We start from the raw sequence: 18,636 nt of genomic DNA on the forward strand, positions 1-18,636 counted from the left end.
TCAAAGTCCCAGGCTCCAGTGGTCCTCCCACCTCAGCCTCCCAAAGTGCTGGGACCACAGGTGTGAGCCACCACACACGGCCTGTTCTCTTCTCTGCCCTTTTTAGTATTTTTTTCCGTTCTCCCTTCAGACTCCCTTCCCAATGTGTCTGTCTCGCCTTCTCCTCCCTTCTGCCCGCTGCATCGCTGTCCCCTCCTCCATCAGGTCTGCTGTCTCTGCCCCCTCCCATTTGTTTCCTCTCTTCCTGTTCTTTTTTCTCACTGTCCTCTCTGCTGCCACCCTCCTTTTTCTCACTTCTCTCCCTGTCCAGCTCTCTTCTCTCCTGTGTCCCTTCTAGCACATTCTCTGGCTGTTTCCTCTCCTCTCCCCATCCTTTCTCTCTTCCCTGCCACTCTCCTCTCTGCGCTCTTTTCTCTTCTGTCTCACGGTCTCCTAGCTTTTTTTTCCTTCCTGTTCCTGGCTCTCTCCTTTTTCTCTCCTCTTCTCTTTCTGGAGCTTCCCACTCTTCCCTCCCTCCCTCTCCCTGGGCAGTCGGCCCCTCTCCCTCATGCCTGTCTCCCTCCTTCACCCGTTTCTCTGCCTCCCTCTTCTCCGAGCTCACCAGTGGCTCCCACCCTGTCTCTCCCTCCTTCCTGTCCTTTTCACTCTGTCTTTCTTTCCCCTTCTGCCTTTTCTTCTCTTTCCACTTCCGGCCCCCACTCTGTCTCCTTTCTCCCTCTTCCTTAAAAAAAAAAAAAAAAAAAAAAAAAATGGTGTTTCACCATGATGGCCAGGCTGGTCTTGAACTCCTGACCTCAGGTGACCCACCCACCTCGGCCTCCCAAAGTGCTAGGATTATAGGTGTGAGCCACTGCGCCTGGCCTTTTTTTTTTTTTTTTTTAAGAGACAGGGTCTCACTATGCTGCCCAGGCTGGAGTGCAGTGGCTATTTACAGGCTCAATCCCATTGCTGATCAGCACGGGAGTTTTGACCTGCTCCGTTTCCGACCTGAGCTGGTTCTCCCTCCTTAGGCAACCTGGTGGTCCCCTGCTCCTGGGAGGTCACCATATATATTTTTTAATTTATTAAATTTATTTATTTTATCTTAGGTGCATACCATACCTGGCATTTCTCCCCATGTTATCCCGCCCCTCCCTCCCCACCTCCCGATGTCTCTCCCCTACCCCCACCTCCACCAACTGCCCCCAGTGTGTGATGCCCCTCTCCCTGAGTCCACGTGTTCTTATTGTTAAACACCCACCTATGAGTGAGAACATTCAGTGTTTAGCTTTCTGTTCTTGTGTCAGTTTGCTGAGAATGATGGTTTCCACATTCATCCAAGTCCCTACAAAGGCACAAACTCATCGTTTTTTATGGCTGTGTAGTATTCCATGGTGTTTATGTGCCACATTTTCTTTGTCCAGTCTATCATTGATGGGCATTGGGTTGGTTCCAGGTCTTTGCTATTGTACACAGGGCTGCAATGAATGTATGTGTGCATGTGTCTTTATAGTAGAACGACTTAGTTTTTGGGTATATACCCAGTAATGGGATTGCTGGGTCAAATGGAATTTCTATTTCTAGATCCTTGAGAAATCGCCACACTGTCTTCCACAATGGTTGAACTAATTTACTCTCCCACCAACTGTGTAACAGTGTTCCTATTTCTCCACATCCTCTCCAGCATCTGTTGTCTACAGATTTTTTAATGATCACCATTCTAACTGGCGTGAGATACCTCAATGTGGTTTTGATTTGCATTTCTGTAATGACCAGTGATGATGAGCATTTTTTCATGTTTTTTGGTCTCATATATGTCTTCTTTTGAAAAGTGTTCATATCCTTCGCCTACTTTTGAATGGGGTTGTTTTTTTCTTGTATATGTTTCAGTTCTTTGTAGATTCTGGATATGAGCCCTTTGTCAGATAGGTAGATTGCAAATATTTTTCCTGTTCTGTTGGTTGCCAATTCACTCTAATGATGGTTTCTTTTGCTGTACAGAAGCTCTGGAGATTATTAGATCCCATTTGTCTATCTTGGCTTTTATTGCCATTGCTTTTGGTGTTTTAGTCATGAAGTCCTTGCCTATGCCTGCCCTGGATGGTTTTGCCTACGTTTTCTTCTACCGTTTTTATGGTGTTAGGTTTTATGTTTAAATCTTTTATCCATCTGGAGTTAATTTTAGTGTAAGGTGACAGGTAGGGGTCCAGTTTCTGCCTTCTGCACATTGCTAGCCAGTTTTCCCAACACCATTTATTAAACAGGGAATCCTTTCCCCATTGCTTGTTTTTGTCAGGTTTGTCAAAGATCAGATGGTTGTAGATGTGTGGTGTTTCTTCTGTGGTCTCTGTTTTGTTCCATTGGTCTGTGTCTCTGTTTTGGTACCAGTAACATGCTATTTTGATTACTATAGACTTGTAGTATATTTTGAAGTCTGGCAGTGTGATGCCTCCAGCTTTGTTCTTTTTGCTTAGGATTGTCTTGGCTATGCGGAGTCTTTTGTGATTCCATATGAAGTTTAAAGTAGTTTTTTCCAGTTCTGTGAAGAAGGTCATTGGTAGCTTGATGGGGATAGCGTTGAATCTATAGATTACTTTGGGCAGTATGGCCATTTTCACGATATTGACTCTTCCTAACCATAAGCATGGAATGTTTCTCCATCTGTTTCTGTCCTCTCTTACTTTGTTGAGCGGTGGTTTGTAGTTCTCCTTGAAGAGGTCCTTTACATTCATTGTTAGTTGTATTCCTAGGTATTTTATTCTCTTTGTAGCAATTGTGAATGGGAGTTCGCTCTTGATTTGGCTGTTTGTCTGTTATTGGTATATAGGAATGCTTGTGATTTCTGCACATTGATTTTTGTATCCTGAGACTTTGCTGAAGTTGCTTATCAGTTTGAGAAGATTTTGGGCTGAGACGATGGGGTCTTCCAGATATACAATCATGTCATCTGCAAATAGAGACCGTTTGACTTCCTCCTTTCCTAATTGAATACTCTTTCTTTTTCTTGCCTGATTGCTCTGGCTAGAACTTCCAATACTATGTTGAATAGGAGTGGTGAGAGAGGGCACCCTTGTCTATTGCCTGATTTCATTGGGAATTCTTCCAGCTTTTGCCCATTCAGTATGATATTGGCTGTAGGTTTGTCATATATAGCTTTTATCATTTTATGATACATTCCATCAATACCTAGTTTATTGAGTTTTTAGCATGAAGCGCTGTTGAATTTTATCGAAGGCCTTCTCTGCCTTCGATATCTATTGAGATAATCATGTGGTTTTTGTCTTTGGTTCCATTTATGTGATGGATTACATTTATAGATTTGCATATGTTGAACCAGCCTTGCATCCCCGGGATGAAACCTACTTGGTGGTGATGGATAAGCTTCTTGATGTGCTATTGCAATCTGTTTGCCAGTATTTTATTGAAGATTTTTGCGTTGATGTTCATCATAGATATTGGCCTGAAGTTTTCTTTTTTAGTTGAATCTGCCTGGTTTTGGTATCAGGATGATCTTGGTCTCATAAAATGAGTTAGGGAGGATTCCCTCCTTTTGTATTGTTTGATAGTTTCAGAAGGAATGGAACCAGCTCTTCTTTGTACGTCTGGTAGAATTTGGCTGTGAACCCATCTGGACCTGGACTGTTTTTGGTTGGTAGGCTATTGATTGCTGCCTCTATGTCAGCACTCATTATTGATCTATTCAGGGTTTCAGCTTCCTCCTGGTTTAGTCTTGGTAGAGTACAAGTGTCTAGGAATATGTCCATTTCTTCCTGGTTTACTGGTATGAGTAGAGCTGTCTGTAGTAATCCCGGATGGTAGTTTGTATTTCTGTGCAATCTGTGGTGATTCCCCTTTATCGTTTTTTATTGCATCTATTTGATTCTTCTCCCTTTTCTTTTTTTTTTTTTTTTTTGAGACAGAGTTTCCCTCATGTTACCCAGGCTGGAGTGCAATGGCGCGATCTCGGCTCACCGCAACCTCCGCCTCCTGGGTTCAGGCAATTCTCCTGCCTCAGCCTCCTGAGTAGCTGGGATTACAGGCACGCACCACCATGCCCAGCTAATTTTTTTGTATTTTTAGTAGAGACAGGGTTTCACCATGTTGACCAGGATGGTCTCGATCTCTTGACCTTGTGATCTACCCGCCTCGGCCTCCCAAAGTGCTGGGATTACAGGCTTGAGCCACCGCGCCCGGCCGATTCTTCTCCCTTTTCTTATTAATCTGGCTAGCAGTGATCTTTTCAAAAAACCAGCTCCTGGATTTATCGATTTTTTGAAGAGTTTTTTGTCTCTGTCTCCTTCAGTTCTGCTCTTAGTTACTTCTTGTCGTCTTCTAGCTTTTGAGTTTTTTTTATCTTGTTCCTCTAGCTCTTTCAATTTTGACAATAGGGGTCAATAGTCTAAATCTCGCTTTAGGTCATTAAAAACTTGCTTTATGTATCTGAGTGCTCTTGTGTTGGGGGTGTATATATTTAGGATAGTTAGCTCTTGCTGTTGGATTGATCCTTTTACCATTATGTAGTGTCCTTGTCTCTTGATCTTTGTTGGTTTGAAGTCCATTTTTTCAGAGACTAGGATTGCAACCCCTACTTTTTTTTGTTCTCTATTTGCTTGGTAAATCTCCTTCCATTCCTTTGAGTCTGTGTGTCTTTGTATGTGAGATGGGTTTCCTGAATACAGCACACCGATGAGTTCTGACTTTTTATCCAGTTTGCCAGTCTGTGTCTTTTGATTGGGGCATTTAGGCCATTCACATTCAATGTTAATACTGTTATGTGTGAATCTGATCCTGCCATTTTGTTGCTGGCTGGTTTTCTTTCCCATTAGTTGACTCATTTTCTTAATTGCATTTTTGGCCTTTGCCAACTGGTTTGCTTTTGCAGTGTCTGGTACGTGTTCCTTTCCATGCTTAATGTTTCTTTCAGGAGCTCTTGTAGGGCAGGTCTGGTGGTGACAAAATCTCTCAATAATTGGTTGTCCTTAACGGATTTTATTTCTCCTTCATTTATGAAGCTTAATTTGGCTGAATATGAGATTCTGGGTTGAAAGTTATTTTCTTTAAGGATGTTGAGCTGGGCGCGGTGGCTCAAGCCTGTAATCCCAGCACTGTGGGAGGCCGAGGCGGGTGGATCACAAGGTCAAGAGATCGAGACCATCCTGGTCAACATGGTGAAACCCCGTCTCTACTAAAAATACAAAAAATTAGCTGGGCATGGTGGTGCATGCCTGTAATCCCAGCGACTCAGGAGGCTGAGGCAGGAGAATTGCTTGAACCCAGGAGGCGGAGGTTGCGGTGAGCCGAGATTGCGCCATTGCACTCCAGCCTGGGTAAAAGAGGCAAAACTCCGTTTCCAAAAAAAAAAAAAAAAAAAAAGATGTTGAATATTGGCCCCCACTCTCTTCTGGCTTGTAGAGTTTCTGCCAAGAGATCTGCTGTGAGTCTGACTGGCTTCCCTCTGTGGGTGACCTGACCTTTCTCTCTGGCTGCCCTTAGCATTTTTTCCTTCATATTTCAACCCTGGTGAATTTGAAGATTATGTGCCTTGAGGTTGCTCTTCTTGAGGAATATCTTGGTGGAGTTCTCTGTATTTCTTGAATTTAAATGTTGGACTACCTTGCTATGCTTGGGAAGTTCTTCTGGACACTATCCTGGAGCATGTTTTCCAGCTTGGATTCATTCTCCCCATCAAATTCAGGTACACCAATCAAGCATAGATTAGGTCTTTTCATATAATCCCATGTGTCTTGGAGGCTTTCTTTTCACTCTTTTTTCTCTTGTCTTGCCTTCTCTTTTTATTTTATTGAGTTGATCTTCAATCTCTCGCATCCTTTCTTCTGCTTGATCGATTCGGCTATTAGCATTTGTGTTTGCTTCACATAGTTCCCATGCTGTGTTTTCGACTCCATGAAGTCGTTTATGTTCTTCTCTAAGCTGGTGATTCTAGTTAGTATTTCGCCTAACCTTTTTTCAAGGTTTTTGGTTTCTTTGCATTGAGTCAGAACATGTTCCTTTAGCTCTGAAAAGTTTGTTATTATCCACCTTCTGAATCCTGTTTCCATCAATTCTTCACACTCCTTCTCAGTCAAGCTGTGATCCTTTGTTGTTGAGGAGTTGTGATCCCTGGAAGGAGAAGAGGTGTTCTGGTCTTTGATGGTTTCACCTTCTTTGCGCTGGTTTTTTCCCCATCTTTGTGGATTTACCTGGCTCTGGTGTCAGAGAGCAGCTTGATGAGGTCGCTTGTCTGCCTGTGGAGGCATTACTGGGTTTCTAGGGACTCCTTCAGGTTACTAGGGAAGGTTCCTGTGTCTTTTTTGTTCATACTGGGAGATTAGGCCCACCTCTTCTGCTGACCTGTAGGCACTGCTGGGTTGTCAAGAACACTGTCCCTTTGCTATGTAGGCTTCCTGTGTTTGTTGTTAAAACATGTAGCCCAGTCCCACCCCTCTAGTGGTGGGTTGTGCCCTTCCTCCACTGGGCTGGATCATTCAGGGTTCACCTCAGACTGTGGCACTGGCTACGCATCCGACTACAGTTAAAGCTTCAGCCCTCTGGGGTTTGTGGGGAGGGCAGGGACCCACCCAGCCGCTCCTGCTTACAGCTCCCTCTCTCTGGGCATGGGGAAGGGGCGATAGCTCAGTCCTCAGGCTCTTATTCAACTCCATACTTATAATTCCTGGTGCTTGACTGGCAAAGATCCCCTGTTCTGTGTATTACTGAGGCTTTAGGGGAAGTGCTGTATCTGGACCGGAGTGCCAGAGGGGGAGCCTCCAAGTCACCGGTCAGATGTACTTTCTGGGTGAAGCAGCACCCCTCCCTGCCCTGGGCTGCCCTGAGTGGGCTTTCCTCACCATCAGACCAGACCCGTTGAAATGCACCTGGTACCTTGGTTGGAGCTAGGAGATCTCTGGATTTCTGCGTCTCTCTCACTGGGTGTTGTGCGCTGGAGTTGTGTCTAATCAGGGATCTTGGATCTTCCTGAGGTCACCCTATTGATGCCAAACTTAGTACAGACACCCAATCAGCATAGTGCACTAGAGCCCAGAACTCCTGGGCTCGAGTGATCCTCCCACTTCAGCCTCCTGAGTAGCTGGGACTCAGGTACATGCCACCAACTCCTCTTGCTTTTTTCCTGAACTTTCTCCTCCCTCCTTTCCTCCCCATTTCTCCAGTTTCATTTCCACCTCTTTCCTCTCCTCCTCCTTCTCACCTCCCTCTTGCTTCCCTGTCTCTCCTCCTTGGGTCTCTTCCTTCCTTCTCTCTGGTTTCTCTGTCTCTGCCCCGTCCTTTCCTTTCCCTCTTCCCTGGACCTGTCTCCTCTCCTTGCTCCTTCTCCCTCTCTCCCTCTCTCTCTCTCTCCCCTCCAGACCTCCCACTCCCACTGGCCTCCCTCCTCCATCTCCAGATGGCCCCTGCATCCCTGCCCCGTGGGCCTTTGTCTCCCTCTCCTATTCCTGCCTTGGCTGCTCCCAGGTCCTGACCAGGAGGCAGGAGTCCACACTGAGTCCCAAACAGGCTAGCCCTGAGCAGGCCCTAAGCCTGAGGCCCAGGAGTGGAACAGACACCTTTGTGACTCCCATTCTCTCTCTCTTTTCCATCTGTCTGGAACTCTGGACACTACCTGGAGGAATCAGACCTGCCGTAGGCCCAGGAAGGCAGAAAGAAGGAAAATGCTCAGAGACAGGAAGAAACTTGCCTAAAGATACACAGCATGTAAGGAGCAGGGCAGGACTGGGTGGGGCCCCTGGGGTTGGCTAGGAATTCCTGGCTTCCTATCTGAGCTCAGTGAGCAGGGGATGATGCCTTTTTCCTCCCCAACTCTTCCTCTGGAAGCACCTCAGCACGGGGGGGTGGGGGGGGGCCTCACCTGAATTCCATTTCACAGATGAGAAAGTCGGTGCCCAGCGTTTCTGAAGAGCAGCAACTGCTAGGACAGGGACTTGGAAGGAACCCGACAATACCTGAGGGACCAACAGCACTCCCTGAAGGACATGGAGAGAAGCCACAGGAGCCAATCTGAGGCATTCTGAGTGCGTGGAATCTTCTCTCACCACCTACTGGCAAATAATGGAACTGCAACCCAGCTGTATGAGACACTGACAATGATCCCAACAAAAAGGAACAGTGACCAGAATGCCTGGGGGAGGAACAGGGGATACTGGGTGAAAGGAGGGGAGAGGGAGAATTTGTAACATTTTTTAAAAATGAACATTTTTACTCCTAATCAATATATAAACATGCTCAGCAAACTGGTATGAAATTTCTGAACTTCACACATTTTCAAGTCATTCTGTGGGTGGGTGGATTGGCTCCCATGGAAATGCAAGTAGGGCTGTATATGGCAAACAAAGGAAAATGGAAATTTGTTCACACAAACCTGTCTGGGGAGACTACATTCCAGGAAATGGACCAAATTGAGTTTGTTTCCTTTGTAACAACATTGTTGTGCCTCGCTGACTGGAAGGTGGGTACAAGCAAAGGAGGATGGACTGACAGCTGACAGCTGAAGAGGCACCAGTAATTTTAGCCCCTGATCCTTACCAGGGAGTCTCTCTGATGATGGGGTAAAGAAGCCTATAGAGGCCAGGCCTGGTGGCTCACACCTGTAATCCCAGCATTTTAGGGGGCCGAGGCAGGTGTATCACTTTTTTTTTTTTTTTTTTTTTTTTTTTGTATGTTTTTTGGAGACGGAGTTTCGCTCTTGTTACCCAGGCTGGAGTGCAATGGCGCGATCTCAGCTCACCGCAACCTCCGCCTCCTGGGTTCAGGCAATTCTCCTGCCTCAGCCTCCTGAGTAGCTGGGACTACAGGCATGCGCCACCATGCCCAGCTAATTTTTTGTAGTTTTAGTAGAGACGGGGTTTCACCATATTGACCAGGATGGTCTCGATCTCTTGACCTCATGATCCACCCACCTCCGCCTCCCAAAGTGCTGGGATTACAGGCTTGAGCCACCGCACCCGGCCCAGCAGGTGTATCATTTAAAGTCAGGAATTTGAGACCAGCCTGGTCAACATGATGAGTAGAAATCTCTACTAAAAATACAAAAGTTACGGAACCAAAAGAGAGCCCACATAGCCAAATCAATTCTAAGCAAAAAGAACAAAGCTGGAAGCATCACACTACCGGACTTCAAAATATACTACAAGGCTATAGTAATCAAAACAGCATGGTACTGGTACCAAAACAGAGATAGAGACCAATAGAACATAAGAGAGGCCTCGGAGGCAACACCACACATCTACAACCATCTGATCTCTGACAAACCTGACAAAAACAAGCAATGGGGAAAGGATTCCCTGTTTAATAAATGGTGCTGGGAAAACTGGCTAGCCATGTGCAGAAAGCAGAAACTGGACCCCTTCCTGACACCTTACACTAAAATTAACTCCAGATAGATTAAAGACTTAAACATAAGACCTAACACCATAAAAACCGTAGAAGAAAATCTAGGCAAAACCATTCAGGACATAGGCGTAGGCAAGGACTTCATGACCAAAACACCAAAAGCATTGGCAACAAAAGTCAAAGCAGACAAACGGGACCTAATCAAACTCCACAGCTTCTATGCAGCAAAACAGTCATTAGAGTAAATCAGCAACCAACAGAATGGTAAAAAATTTTTGCCATCTACCCATCTGACAAAGGGCTGATATCCAGATTCTACAAAGAACTAAAACAGATTTACAAGAAAAAAAAAACAGGCCATTCAAAAGTGGGCAAAGGATATGAACAGACACTTTACAAAAGAAGACATACATGAGGCCAACAAACATCTGAAAAAATGCTCATCATCACTGGTCATTAGAGAAATGCAAATCAAAACTACATTGAGATACCACCTCACGCCAGTTAGAATGGCGATCATTAAAACATCTGGAGACAACAGATGCTGGAGAGGATGTGGAGAAATAGGAACACTTTTACACTGTTGGTGGGAGTATAAATTAGTTCAACCATTGTGGAAGACAATGTGGCGATTCCTCAAGGACCTAGAAATAGAAATTTCATCTGACCCAGCAATCCCATTACTGGGTATATATCCAAAGGATTATAAATCATTCTGTTTTAAGGACACATGCACACGAATGTTCACTGTGACACTCTTTACAATAGCAAAGACTTGGAGCCAACCCAAATGCCCATCAATGATAGATTGGACAGGGAAAATGTGGCACATATACACCATGGAATACTAGGCAGCCATAAAAAACGATGAGTTCATGTCCTTTGTAGTGACACGGATGAACCTGGAAACCATCATTCTCAGCAAACTGACACAAGAACAGAAAATCAAACACCACATGTTCTCATAGGCAGGTGTTGAATAATGAGAACACATGGACACAGGGAGGGAAGCATCACACACTGGGGTCTGTTGGGGGGTTGGGGGACTCCAGCCTGGGTAACAAGTGAAACTCCACCCCACCCCCCACCTCTCCCAAATAAGGAGCTCATAGTTTACAGTAGACAATTTGGGGGTAGTAAAGAATTTTACAAAATACTAAATGTAGTCTTGTATATTTTAGGATTGCTTGCCATGCAGCCTAAATGCATGGCAAGCAATCCTAAGTGCATTTAGGAGCATTCAAATCCAGCAGAGGGAGAGACTGTCTCCAACACAAAAGATACAGTGGGATTCACAGTGAGAAACTGTATGCTCACCCAAGACTCCAGCACCCACTTCCCTGGAGGCGGCCTGAGTTTTCTGTCCTGATATTCTGCAGATATTACCCACATAAAGCAGCAGGTGCATATGTAAATAGTTTTGCAGGTGCTGCTGTTTTCCCACCTTCTATTGGCATAGCTGGGTGGTTTCCACGTCTGGTATAAGGTGCACCTTGTCCATGGCACGGATGCCTCGGAGCGTGTCGCTACCAAAAAATAAAAGCCTGTAAAAAGATAATCCCTCTGCTGAGCACGGTGGCTCACACCTGTAATTCCAACACTTTGGGAGGCCAAGGTAGGAGGATCACTTGAGTCCAGGAGTTTGAGCCTGCAATGAACTATGTGCCACGGCACTCCAGCCTGGGTGACAGAACGAGACCCTTCTCTTTAAAAAGGTCGGGGGGGCAAGTCCTACACATTACTCACTATCTGTTTGGGCTAGCACAGACACTTCAAGAGGGAAAATAAAAAATCAAATAGGAGTGATGAGAGAGCAGGGTAGCCGAAAGAGCTCACTGGGGTGTTAGACTGAAGAAGTGACGAGAGAAGCCAGCATGGTGGCTCATACCTGCAATCCCAGCACGTTGGGAGGTAGAGGAAGATGGATCACTTGAGTACAGCAGTTCAAAACCAGCCAGGGCAACATGGTGAAACCCCATCTCTACAAAAAATACAAAAACTAGCTGGGCGTGGTACACACCTGTCATCCCAGCTACTCGGGAGGCTGAGGGAGGAGCCCGGAGCCTGGGAGGTGGAGGTTTCAGTGAGCCAAGGTCGTGCCACCTGCTCTCCAGCTTGGGTGACAGAGCAAGACCCTGTCTCAAAAGAAAAAAGAAACGGCCGGGCGCGGTGGCTCAAGCCTGTAATCCCAGCACTGTGGGAGGCCGAGGCGGGTGGATCACGAGGTCAAGAGATCGAGACCATCCTGGTCAACATGGTGAAACCCCGTCTCTACCAAAAATACAAAAAATTAGCTGGGCATGGTGGTGCGTGCCTGTAATCCCAGCTACTCAGGAGGCTGAGGCAGGAGAATTGCCTGAACCCGGGAGGCGGAGGTTGCGGTGAGCCGAGATCGCGCCATTGCACTCCAGCCTGGGTAACATGAGTGAAACTCCGTCTCAAAAAAAAAAATAAATAAATAAAAAAGAAAAGAAAAAAGAAGTGATGGAGGGGAATGCAACTTCCACCTGTGCGCCACGTCCTGGTGCCGACAGTCGGCTCCTGTGAACGCACCTCCCGTTCATAAGCGCATTTCCGACCTACCGTCGTAACTCCATTTCAGTCATGCATCCCGAGATCATTCGAACCACACCCAGCAGACTGGACGACAGCATTCACTGGGGCGCTAGTGATAACCACACAATGCAGGAGGCGAGCTTGAGGGTCCAACATTCAAGGGCCAGTTTAATAAACTGTCACACAACACAGCTGAGCTTCACACAGCCTCAGTGACGTCGGGATGGCCATTCCTTGGGTTTCTAACATGTCAAGTGAGCAGTCAGTTTCAGTCAAGCCTGTACATCAGGACCGTCTTGCCAAAACAACAGTTGTTTTTGGCTGCCGGAAGCTGTAACTATAACTTTTCAAAACATTCACACGTTTCAGCACATTGTTGATGTTTTTAAATAGATTTAGGGTGCACACAACCAAAGGCTGCAGCCCCTCCCAGTGCCGAGGTCGGGGCAGGACGCTGGGCGGTGGGGAGGAGGGTGGAGGGGTTCTATTGACAGTCTCACCTTCGACTCCACTAACTGTTGGTTTTGTTTTCTTTTTTACCTTAAACCTTTTCCTTCAAGTCTGGAGGCCTGTCACCCTCCAGGCAAGGACCCCTTGTCTGCACTAGGCAGACAAATGTCAAACCTCGACCCCAGGGACGGTGCTAGGAGTGGGGCACAGGAGCCTCTGGCCATCTAGCCTCAGCTCTTTCACACCTCTGCCCCTAAGGAGGAGACCCAGGGTGCCCCCAAGGGGGCACAGAAGGGAGGCTGCGTCCCAGTCCAGTATCAGAATGAGGGGGGTGCTGCAGGAGCTGGACGGGACCACCTAGCCCGGCCAGGGGCAGGAGGCTAAGACCACCAGGAACAAAGGCACAGAGGCTGGAGAGAAGGCGGCATGTTCCCAGACTGCACGGCTCGGGGTGGGGGGGACACGGGGTCAGAGCTGGAACAGTGGCCAGGATCACAGGCTCTATTCCATGGGCAGGGAAGCCCCTGGGGCTGCAGGGGGTCACGGGGGAGGCGGGCGCAGGAGACGCAGGTGCAGGAGACACTGGCCCCTGTGCCAAAGCCCCAGTCCAGCCACTCCTCTGCCAGCAGGAAGGTAGAGGACAAGTGGCTGGCCCAGGTGCCTTGTGGGACAGGGGAAAGGAGGGGCCAGCAAACCCTTCTTGGGATAGCTGAGGCCATGGGGGACTCCAGCAGAAAGGGAGGCCCCTGGGTGTGCAGGAAGGGAAGCTGACCGGCCTGAGCCCTCACCGGCCACTGCCCCCACCGCCTCCCCCACCCCCACCCTGGCCCCCAGTGTCCGGCGCTCCTGACATCATGAGGAACAGGACGACGGGAATGATGTACATCCACTGCGGCCAGACGGAAGGACAGACAGACACAAAAGAGAGAGAGAGAGGGGGGGAGGAGGTGAGAGTGGGTCCCTCCCAGACCCACTCAGGGTGGGGAAGGTGGGGCCCGGTGTGAGGGGAGGCCAAATGAGGGGGGGCGCCCAGGTCCCCTACATCACTACAGGTGGGGGAGGGCTGGTGGGGCGCAGGGAGGGGCAGGGGCAGGGGTCTCGGTCCTCACTCAGGCCTCCTGCGGTGGTGGCGCGGGCCCTGGCGCAGCAGGACGCAGGGCTGTGAGCAACACGGCCCCCCCCAAGATGAGGTGCCACTGGGGAGGGAGGAAGCGCAGGTCAGGGCTAGCGGGCAGCCGTGGGGCCCTAGGGCCAGTGAGGAGCGGGAGGGTGCTCAAGTGGGGCTAAGCCTCCAGGCCTCAGTTTCCCTGCAGCACAGCTGCTGGACTATCTGGGAGGAGTGGGTGAGGCCCTCGGGCAGGGCACTCAGCATGGCAGGGCTCAGCCATGCCAGCCTCGGCATCCTCCTAGCCTCCCTCGGGCCACGCCGGCCTCCTTGCTGGCCCTGTCCTGCATGGGGTCCTGTGCCCCAACCTAATCCCCATCTCCACACTCAGGGACCAGAGGCCTGGGCGGAAGCCACCTATTCCACGAGCAGCGAAACCTCCCATCCCCAGCATCCCCACCCTGTGGCTCAGCCTCCAAGCACCCCACACTCAGACCTGCTGCTGGCAACACAGGCCCCTTGCTCCTCGGCTCCAGGAAGCCTCCTGGGCACCCTGCTGCCCCCAGGCCCCTCCTTGGGCCACATCCCTCCAAGACTCACTCCTCTCTCCTTCCTGTACAACCCCCGGGGAACCAATCGCCCCTCCTTTCCAAGCCTCTCTGGTTCCTCTGAAATCTCCACCGGCCCCTTCCTCTCCGGCCTCACAGCTACAGCCTAGCTCAGGCCGAGACCTGCCCCAGGACCCTGTGCCCTAGAGCTGGCTGACCTCCCCTGACCACACCTCCTCGCCCTCCTCCTGCAAACACGCCTTGACAGCCCTCAGCCCAGGTAGCAGGAGGACACACAGGAGGCCCGGAGCACGAGAGGTCCCCACACAGGAGGCAGGGAGGATGTGGGGCCCCCACGCAGGAGGCCCGGAGGATGAGGAGCAGGCCTGAGCACCATGGGCAGGAGCAGGGAGGGCCCGGCCAGACACCGGCACTGTCGGGAAGGGAATGGGAAGGCGGGGGAGCCCCACTCACATATTTGGCAAAGAAGGACTTCTGCTCCTGGGGGTTCTTGGCCTTCTGGGCCTGCTCCATCTCGAGTCGCTCAATGAAGGCTGCCGTCTCAGGGCTGGCGGGAGGGGAGGGAAGGAGAAGGGTGAGAGGCCCAGAAAGGGTCAGGGCAGGCGGCAAGGTCATCACAAAGGCAGCAGACTCGGGCTCACCCTGGGGCTGTGGCGGGCGGCTGCAGCTGCACCGATGTGTTGAACAGCTCCAGGTCCACATCCTCCACCTCGTGGCCCCGGCAGCCCCCAGGGTATGTCACCACCGACACGCCCACCACATTGCCAGCCACGTCCACGTGCAGGGTCAGCAGGTCTGAGAGGTGCGACTCCACCAGGGAGCACTGTGGGGGGAGTGGGGTCAGCAGAGGTGTGGAGCCTGCCGCCTGGGCTCCACTCTTAACCTCCCCCGGCTGCCCCCTGTGGGTAACCCCCCATATAGGCACCGAGGAATGAGAGCTAAGCAGAGCCCTGGCACAGTTAGGGCTTGAGGAATATCTCACTTTATAGTGTTACTACTCAGCTATTTCCTTTTATATAATCCTTTACATAATCATATATTAGTTTATAGAAATAGGGCTTGAAGAATCCCTTTATATAATCCTCTCTATATAATCATTAATAGTTGATAGTATGAGTGCCTAAAGAATATTTCCCTACATATATACCTATAATTATATCTTAGTTCATAATCGGAGGAATGCCTAGAGTGGACACAGTACAGAGCATGAATTAAGGAATAAGCAGCTTATAATCGGAGGAATGCCTGGAGCAGACACAGTGCAGAGCATGATTTAAGGGAAAAACAGTTATACCAGGACAAGAATCCATGGCCCAGGCGGCAGCGTTCAGTATTGTAAAGATACCCGCTGTATGGCAGGCTTGGGGCGAGAGCCACTCCTCCTGATAAAGGGACTTGCAGGACCTTGCTCCAGTTCTTGTGGAAAGCTGCCCTCAGAACGGGAATCCACCTTGGTGACTGTGAACTTTATCAGCTCTTGCTACTGTGCTGCTTGAAAAGCATCTTCCCATAGAACCCATTGGAAGCTGCCAGCAGGTGGCAGTAACCTTGACAGCTTTGTCACTGCTATGTGACTTAAAGCATCCTCCCATAAATCTTCTTAGAAGTAGTTTCCCATAGATAGAAGTATTGCACACTGCACCCTCTTCACTGCACGGCCCACCTTCAAGCCTCGGTGACCTAATGGGGGTGGACCCCTTACTGCACACGGCCCCTGCCTTCATAGGAACGGGCCCCTTGCTGCGCACTGTCCATCTCCTGGCCTAGGTGACCTAATGGAGGTGGACCCCATGTTTTATTGCTCACGACCCTATCACTATCCTTAAAGATGATTTCACTCACTGCCCTGCCCCCTAACCTATGCACAATAAATACTCATGCTTCTGGACATTCGGGGCCTCGCCTGATTCTGCTTATAGGTGGCGTGACCCCCCGAGCCCAGCTGTGTTTTCTTTGTACTTCTGTGTCCTGTCTCTTTATTTCTCGGATCCTGTGCCTCAGCACAGCATAAGGCTCACCCCACGACCCTGTGGGGCACTCAGCCCTACATCTGGCTCCCAACGTGCCCCCCTCCACAGGGCTGTGGCTCCCTGTCACCCTCAGGCACAAGCCCAACCACCCCCACTCCGGAGTCCTCACAATGCTGTCCCCATGAAAGCACTCGCCACCTGGACCAACCCCTCCAGACCAGGAGGCCCTGGAGCGCAAGGCCAGGTCTGAGTCCCCCAGGCCTCTGAGGGCTCTAGAAACACTGGGGCTCGAATGGTGGAAGCAGGACCAGGGTAAGGGGTAGGGAGGAAGAGGGAGAAGGGGCTCATCCTCCACACCAACTCACCGCAGGGACAAAGGAGGAGACATAGCCACCAGCTTCCACGCCATCCAGGGCCCCAGGTCGCCTTGGGACCCGGACCCGGTACAGGCCATTCAGGGCTGCCACATCCTGGGGACCGGAAGAAAGGGTGCTGGTCAGAGGGATGGTGCCAGCCCTGGACAGGCTGTGATGCCCACCAGGCCTCCGCAAAGGTCCCTCTCCTGCCCCACCCGCCTCACAGCCCACACTCCCCAGCCTGGCTGACCTGAGTCTGCCTGGGACTCTTCCTGCTGGGGTGGCCCAGCTGGTGGGTGAAGCCAGCAGCAGCTGGGGCTGCCCCACCTAGGGGAGAAGCCATCACAAAAAGAACAGAGCCCAGCCCAACGATGGAGTGGGTCCCAAGGACACCGTCCCCGTGCCTGAGTCCAGCTGCACCTGGCGTCCACCCGATGCATGGATGCAACATTTACACACACAATAAATTCTCTTTGGGGGCAGCTATGACAGAGAATCACGTGGGCGCCATGCACGAAGGCTGCTCACGCACACCTCACCACATGGCCTCCCTCGCTGCCACACCTGGGTGGACGCTGGCTGTGCCAGGTTTTGCAAGCTTCCTCTAAACACTGATGTTCCTTCTGTCCCTCCTTCTCCCCCTCTATCCTGCTGCCTGGAGCCCTGGCGCCTCTGTGCACGACCCCTAGGAGGACCGAGCTGGGCCCTGGAGGCTGTCACAGTGCAGCTTAGGAGAAGCGGGCCCCTGACGGAGCCGGGCCCTGGGGGCTGTCACAGCGCAGGGCAGCAGAAGCGGGCCCCTGACCGAGCCGGGCCCTGAAGGCTGTCGCAGGGCGGCAGGAGTGGGCCTGACCGAGCCGGGCCCTGGAGGCTGTCGCAGGGCGGCAGGAGTGGGCCTGACCGAGCCGGGCCCTGGAGGCTGTCGCAGGGCGGCAGGAGTGGGCCTGACTGAGCCGGGCCCTGGAGGCTGTCGCAGTGCAGGGCGGCAGGAGCGGGCTCCTGTCCAAACACGGCTATTCTGAGGATCTCTTTTTCCTCACAAGCGAATTTCATCTAAGTGGACATGGAACAGCTCAGCTGAATCTGGAAGAGGAGAGGGGCTGTGTGAAGCCTGCGGGGGAAGAGGGAGCAGTGTGGGTGGAGGCCTCGAGGCAGGACATCGTGCCTGGTGGAGCTAGGACAAAGTGTGGCACCATTCCACCAGGAGTGGTCATCCTTGGACAGAGAGCAAGGGTGGCAGGAGGTGCTGGAAGCCCACCTGGGCCTGGAGGGAAGGCTGCCGGGCACCAGCACGGGGCAGCTGAAGAGACACCTGGATACCCTCTCTTCCCATCCACACCCAGCCCTGAGTGCCCCACCTTACCCGGAGTCGGCCCCGCTCCTCCTCGCTGAGCTGCCGCTGTGACAAGGACAAGGTACCATCCTGCTGGTTCCAGAGCAGGGAGCCTCGCTTCCGGAAGTTGGCACTGTCGTCTGTGAAGAGCTCAGGCTCAGAGACATGCCATCCCCATCCCACATCCTTCAACCCAGGCAGGACCCAGGAGGCTCAGCTTCAAATTTTGGCCTGGCCTCCATGCGAGTGACCAGGTTCCCTCCCCATCTTGGCCCCCATTTTCCTATCTGCAAAGTGGGGACACTCCCAGCATGTCCCACCTCACAAGGCAACCCACAGCATACCCATGAACCCCACAGCTCCCACATCCTGCCTCTGCCTCACCAGGTGACCCAGGGACAGCCAGATAACCTCTCTGAGCCTCAGCTTCCCCAGCTGCAAAATATGGAAGCTGGGGAGTCCAGGAGTTCCCACCTGCCTGGCTGTGTCAGAATCAGGGAGCTATTCACTGAGCAGATGCCAGGGTCCAGGAGGGGCACCAGCTTCAGGGTTTGTGCCCTTGCGTTCGGGGCTTCAGACTCAATGACTACACTCTGGGCAGCACTGGTGATCGGCCCTGGGAACATGGACGCCTGCATCATGGCAGTTTAAGTTTGCCTTTGAAGCTGGCCCCAGCTCTGCCACTCACTCACGACGAGACCTTGTGTGGTGCCCACTCTGAGCCTGTTTCCTCTTCTGGAAAAAGAGACTGACATGATTGCCTACCACCTCACGCAGCTGCTGTGAATGGGCGAATACTTGCAAAGTGTGGAACCACTAGTGCCAGGCACCTGGCACTGAAGAGGAAACTCGGCTCTGAAATCACTGCTCTGCTGTCTTTTTAAAAACTGAAATTTGTCTTACAGGCAAGGGGGTATTTAAAGACAGTGTTTCTCTTCTTTTTTTTTTTTTTTTTTTTTTTTTTTTTTTTTTT

At 50.8% G+C, this 18,636-nt stretch overlaps 1 protein-coding gene and 1 long non-coding RNA gene across 3 annotated transcripts in view; one reads left to right on the top strand and one right to left on the bottom strand.

Annotated features, from left to right (window-relative positions):
* Positions 1-1,000: 1,000 nt before the first annotated feature.
* On the top strand, positions 1,001-8,229 carry LOC116540848. Its single transcript, XR_004264603.1, has 3 exons — positions 1,001-1,039; positions 6,960-7,689; positions 7,862-8,229. It is a non-coding gene; the product is annotated as an uncharacterized LOC116540848 (long non-coding RNA).
* A 3,792-nt stretch (positions 8,230-12,021) lies between these two features.
* The window catches only part of EMC10 (ER membrane protein complex subunit 10), an 8,828-nt gene continuing 2,213 nt past the window's right edge, over positions 12,022-18,636 (bottom strand). The window contains exons 3-8 of one of the 2 annotated variants that reach the window (XM_032264654.1): positions 17,694-17,803; positions 16,340-16,444; positions 14,646-14,827; positions 14,458-14,551; positions 13,440-13,526; positions 12,022-13,219 (exon numbers count right to left, since the gene is read on the bottom strand). In XM_032264654.1, coding sequence (XP_032120545.1) covers positions 13,440-13,526; positions 14,458-14,551; positions 14,646-14,827; positions 16,340-16,444; positions 17,694-17,803 — 578 coding nt within the window. In that variant the 3' untranslated portion in view covers positions 12,022-13,219. The remainder of the gene's footprint in view (positions 13,220-13,439; positions 13,527-14,457; positions 14,552-14,645; positions 14,828-16,339; positions 16,445-17,693; positions 17,804-18,636) is intronic. The other variant, XM_032264653.1, reaches the window with a different exon arrangement.

Source organism: Sapajus apella, unplaced genomic scaffold (assembly GCF_009761245.1).
Source record: "Sapajus apella isolate SASKATOON/1434 unplaced genomic scaffold, GSC_monkey_1.0 scaffold144, whole genome shotgun sequence".
NCBI classification, from domain to species: domain Eukaryota; kingdom Metazoa; phylum Chordata; class Mammalia; order Primates; family Cebidae; genus Sapajus; species Sapajus apella.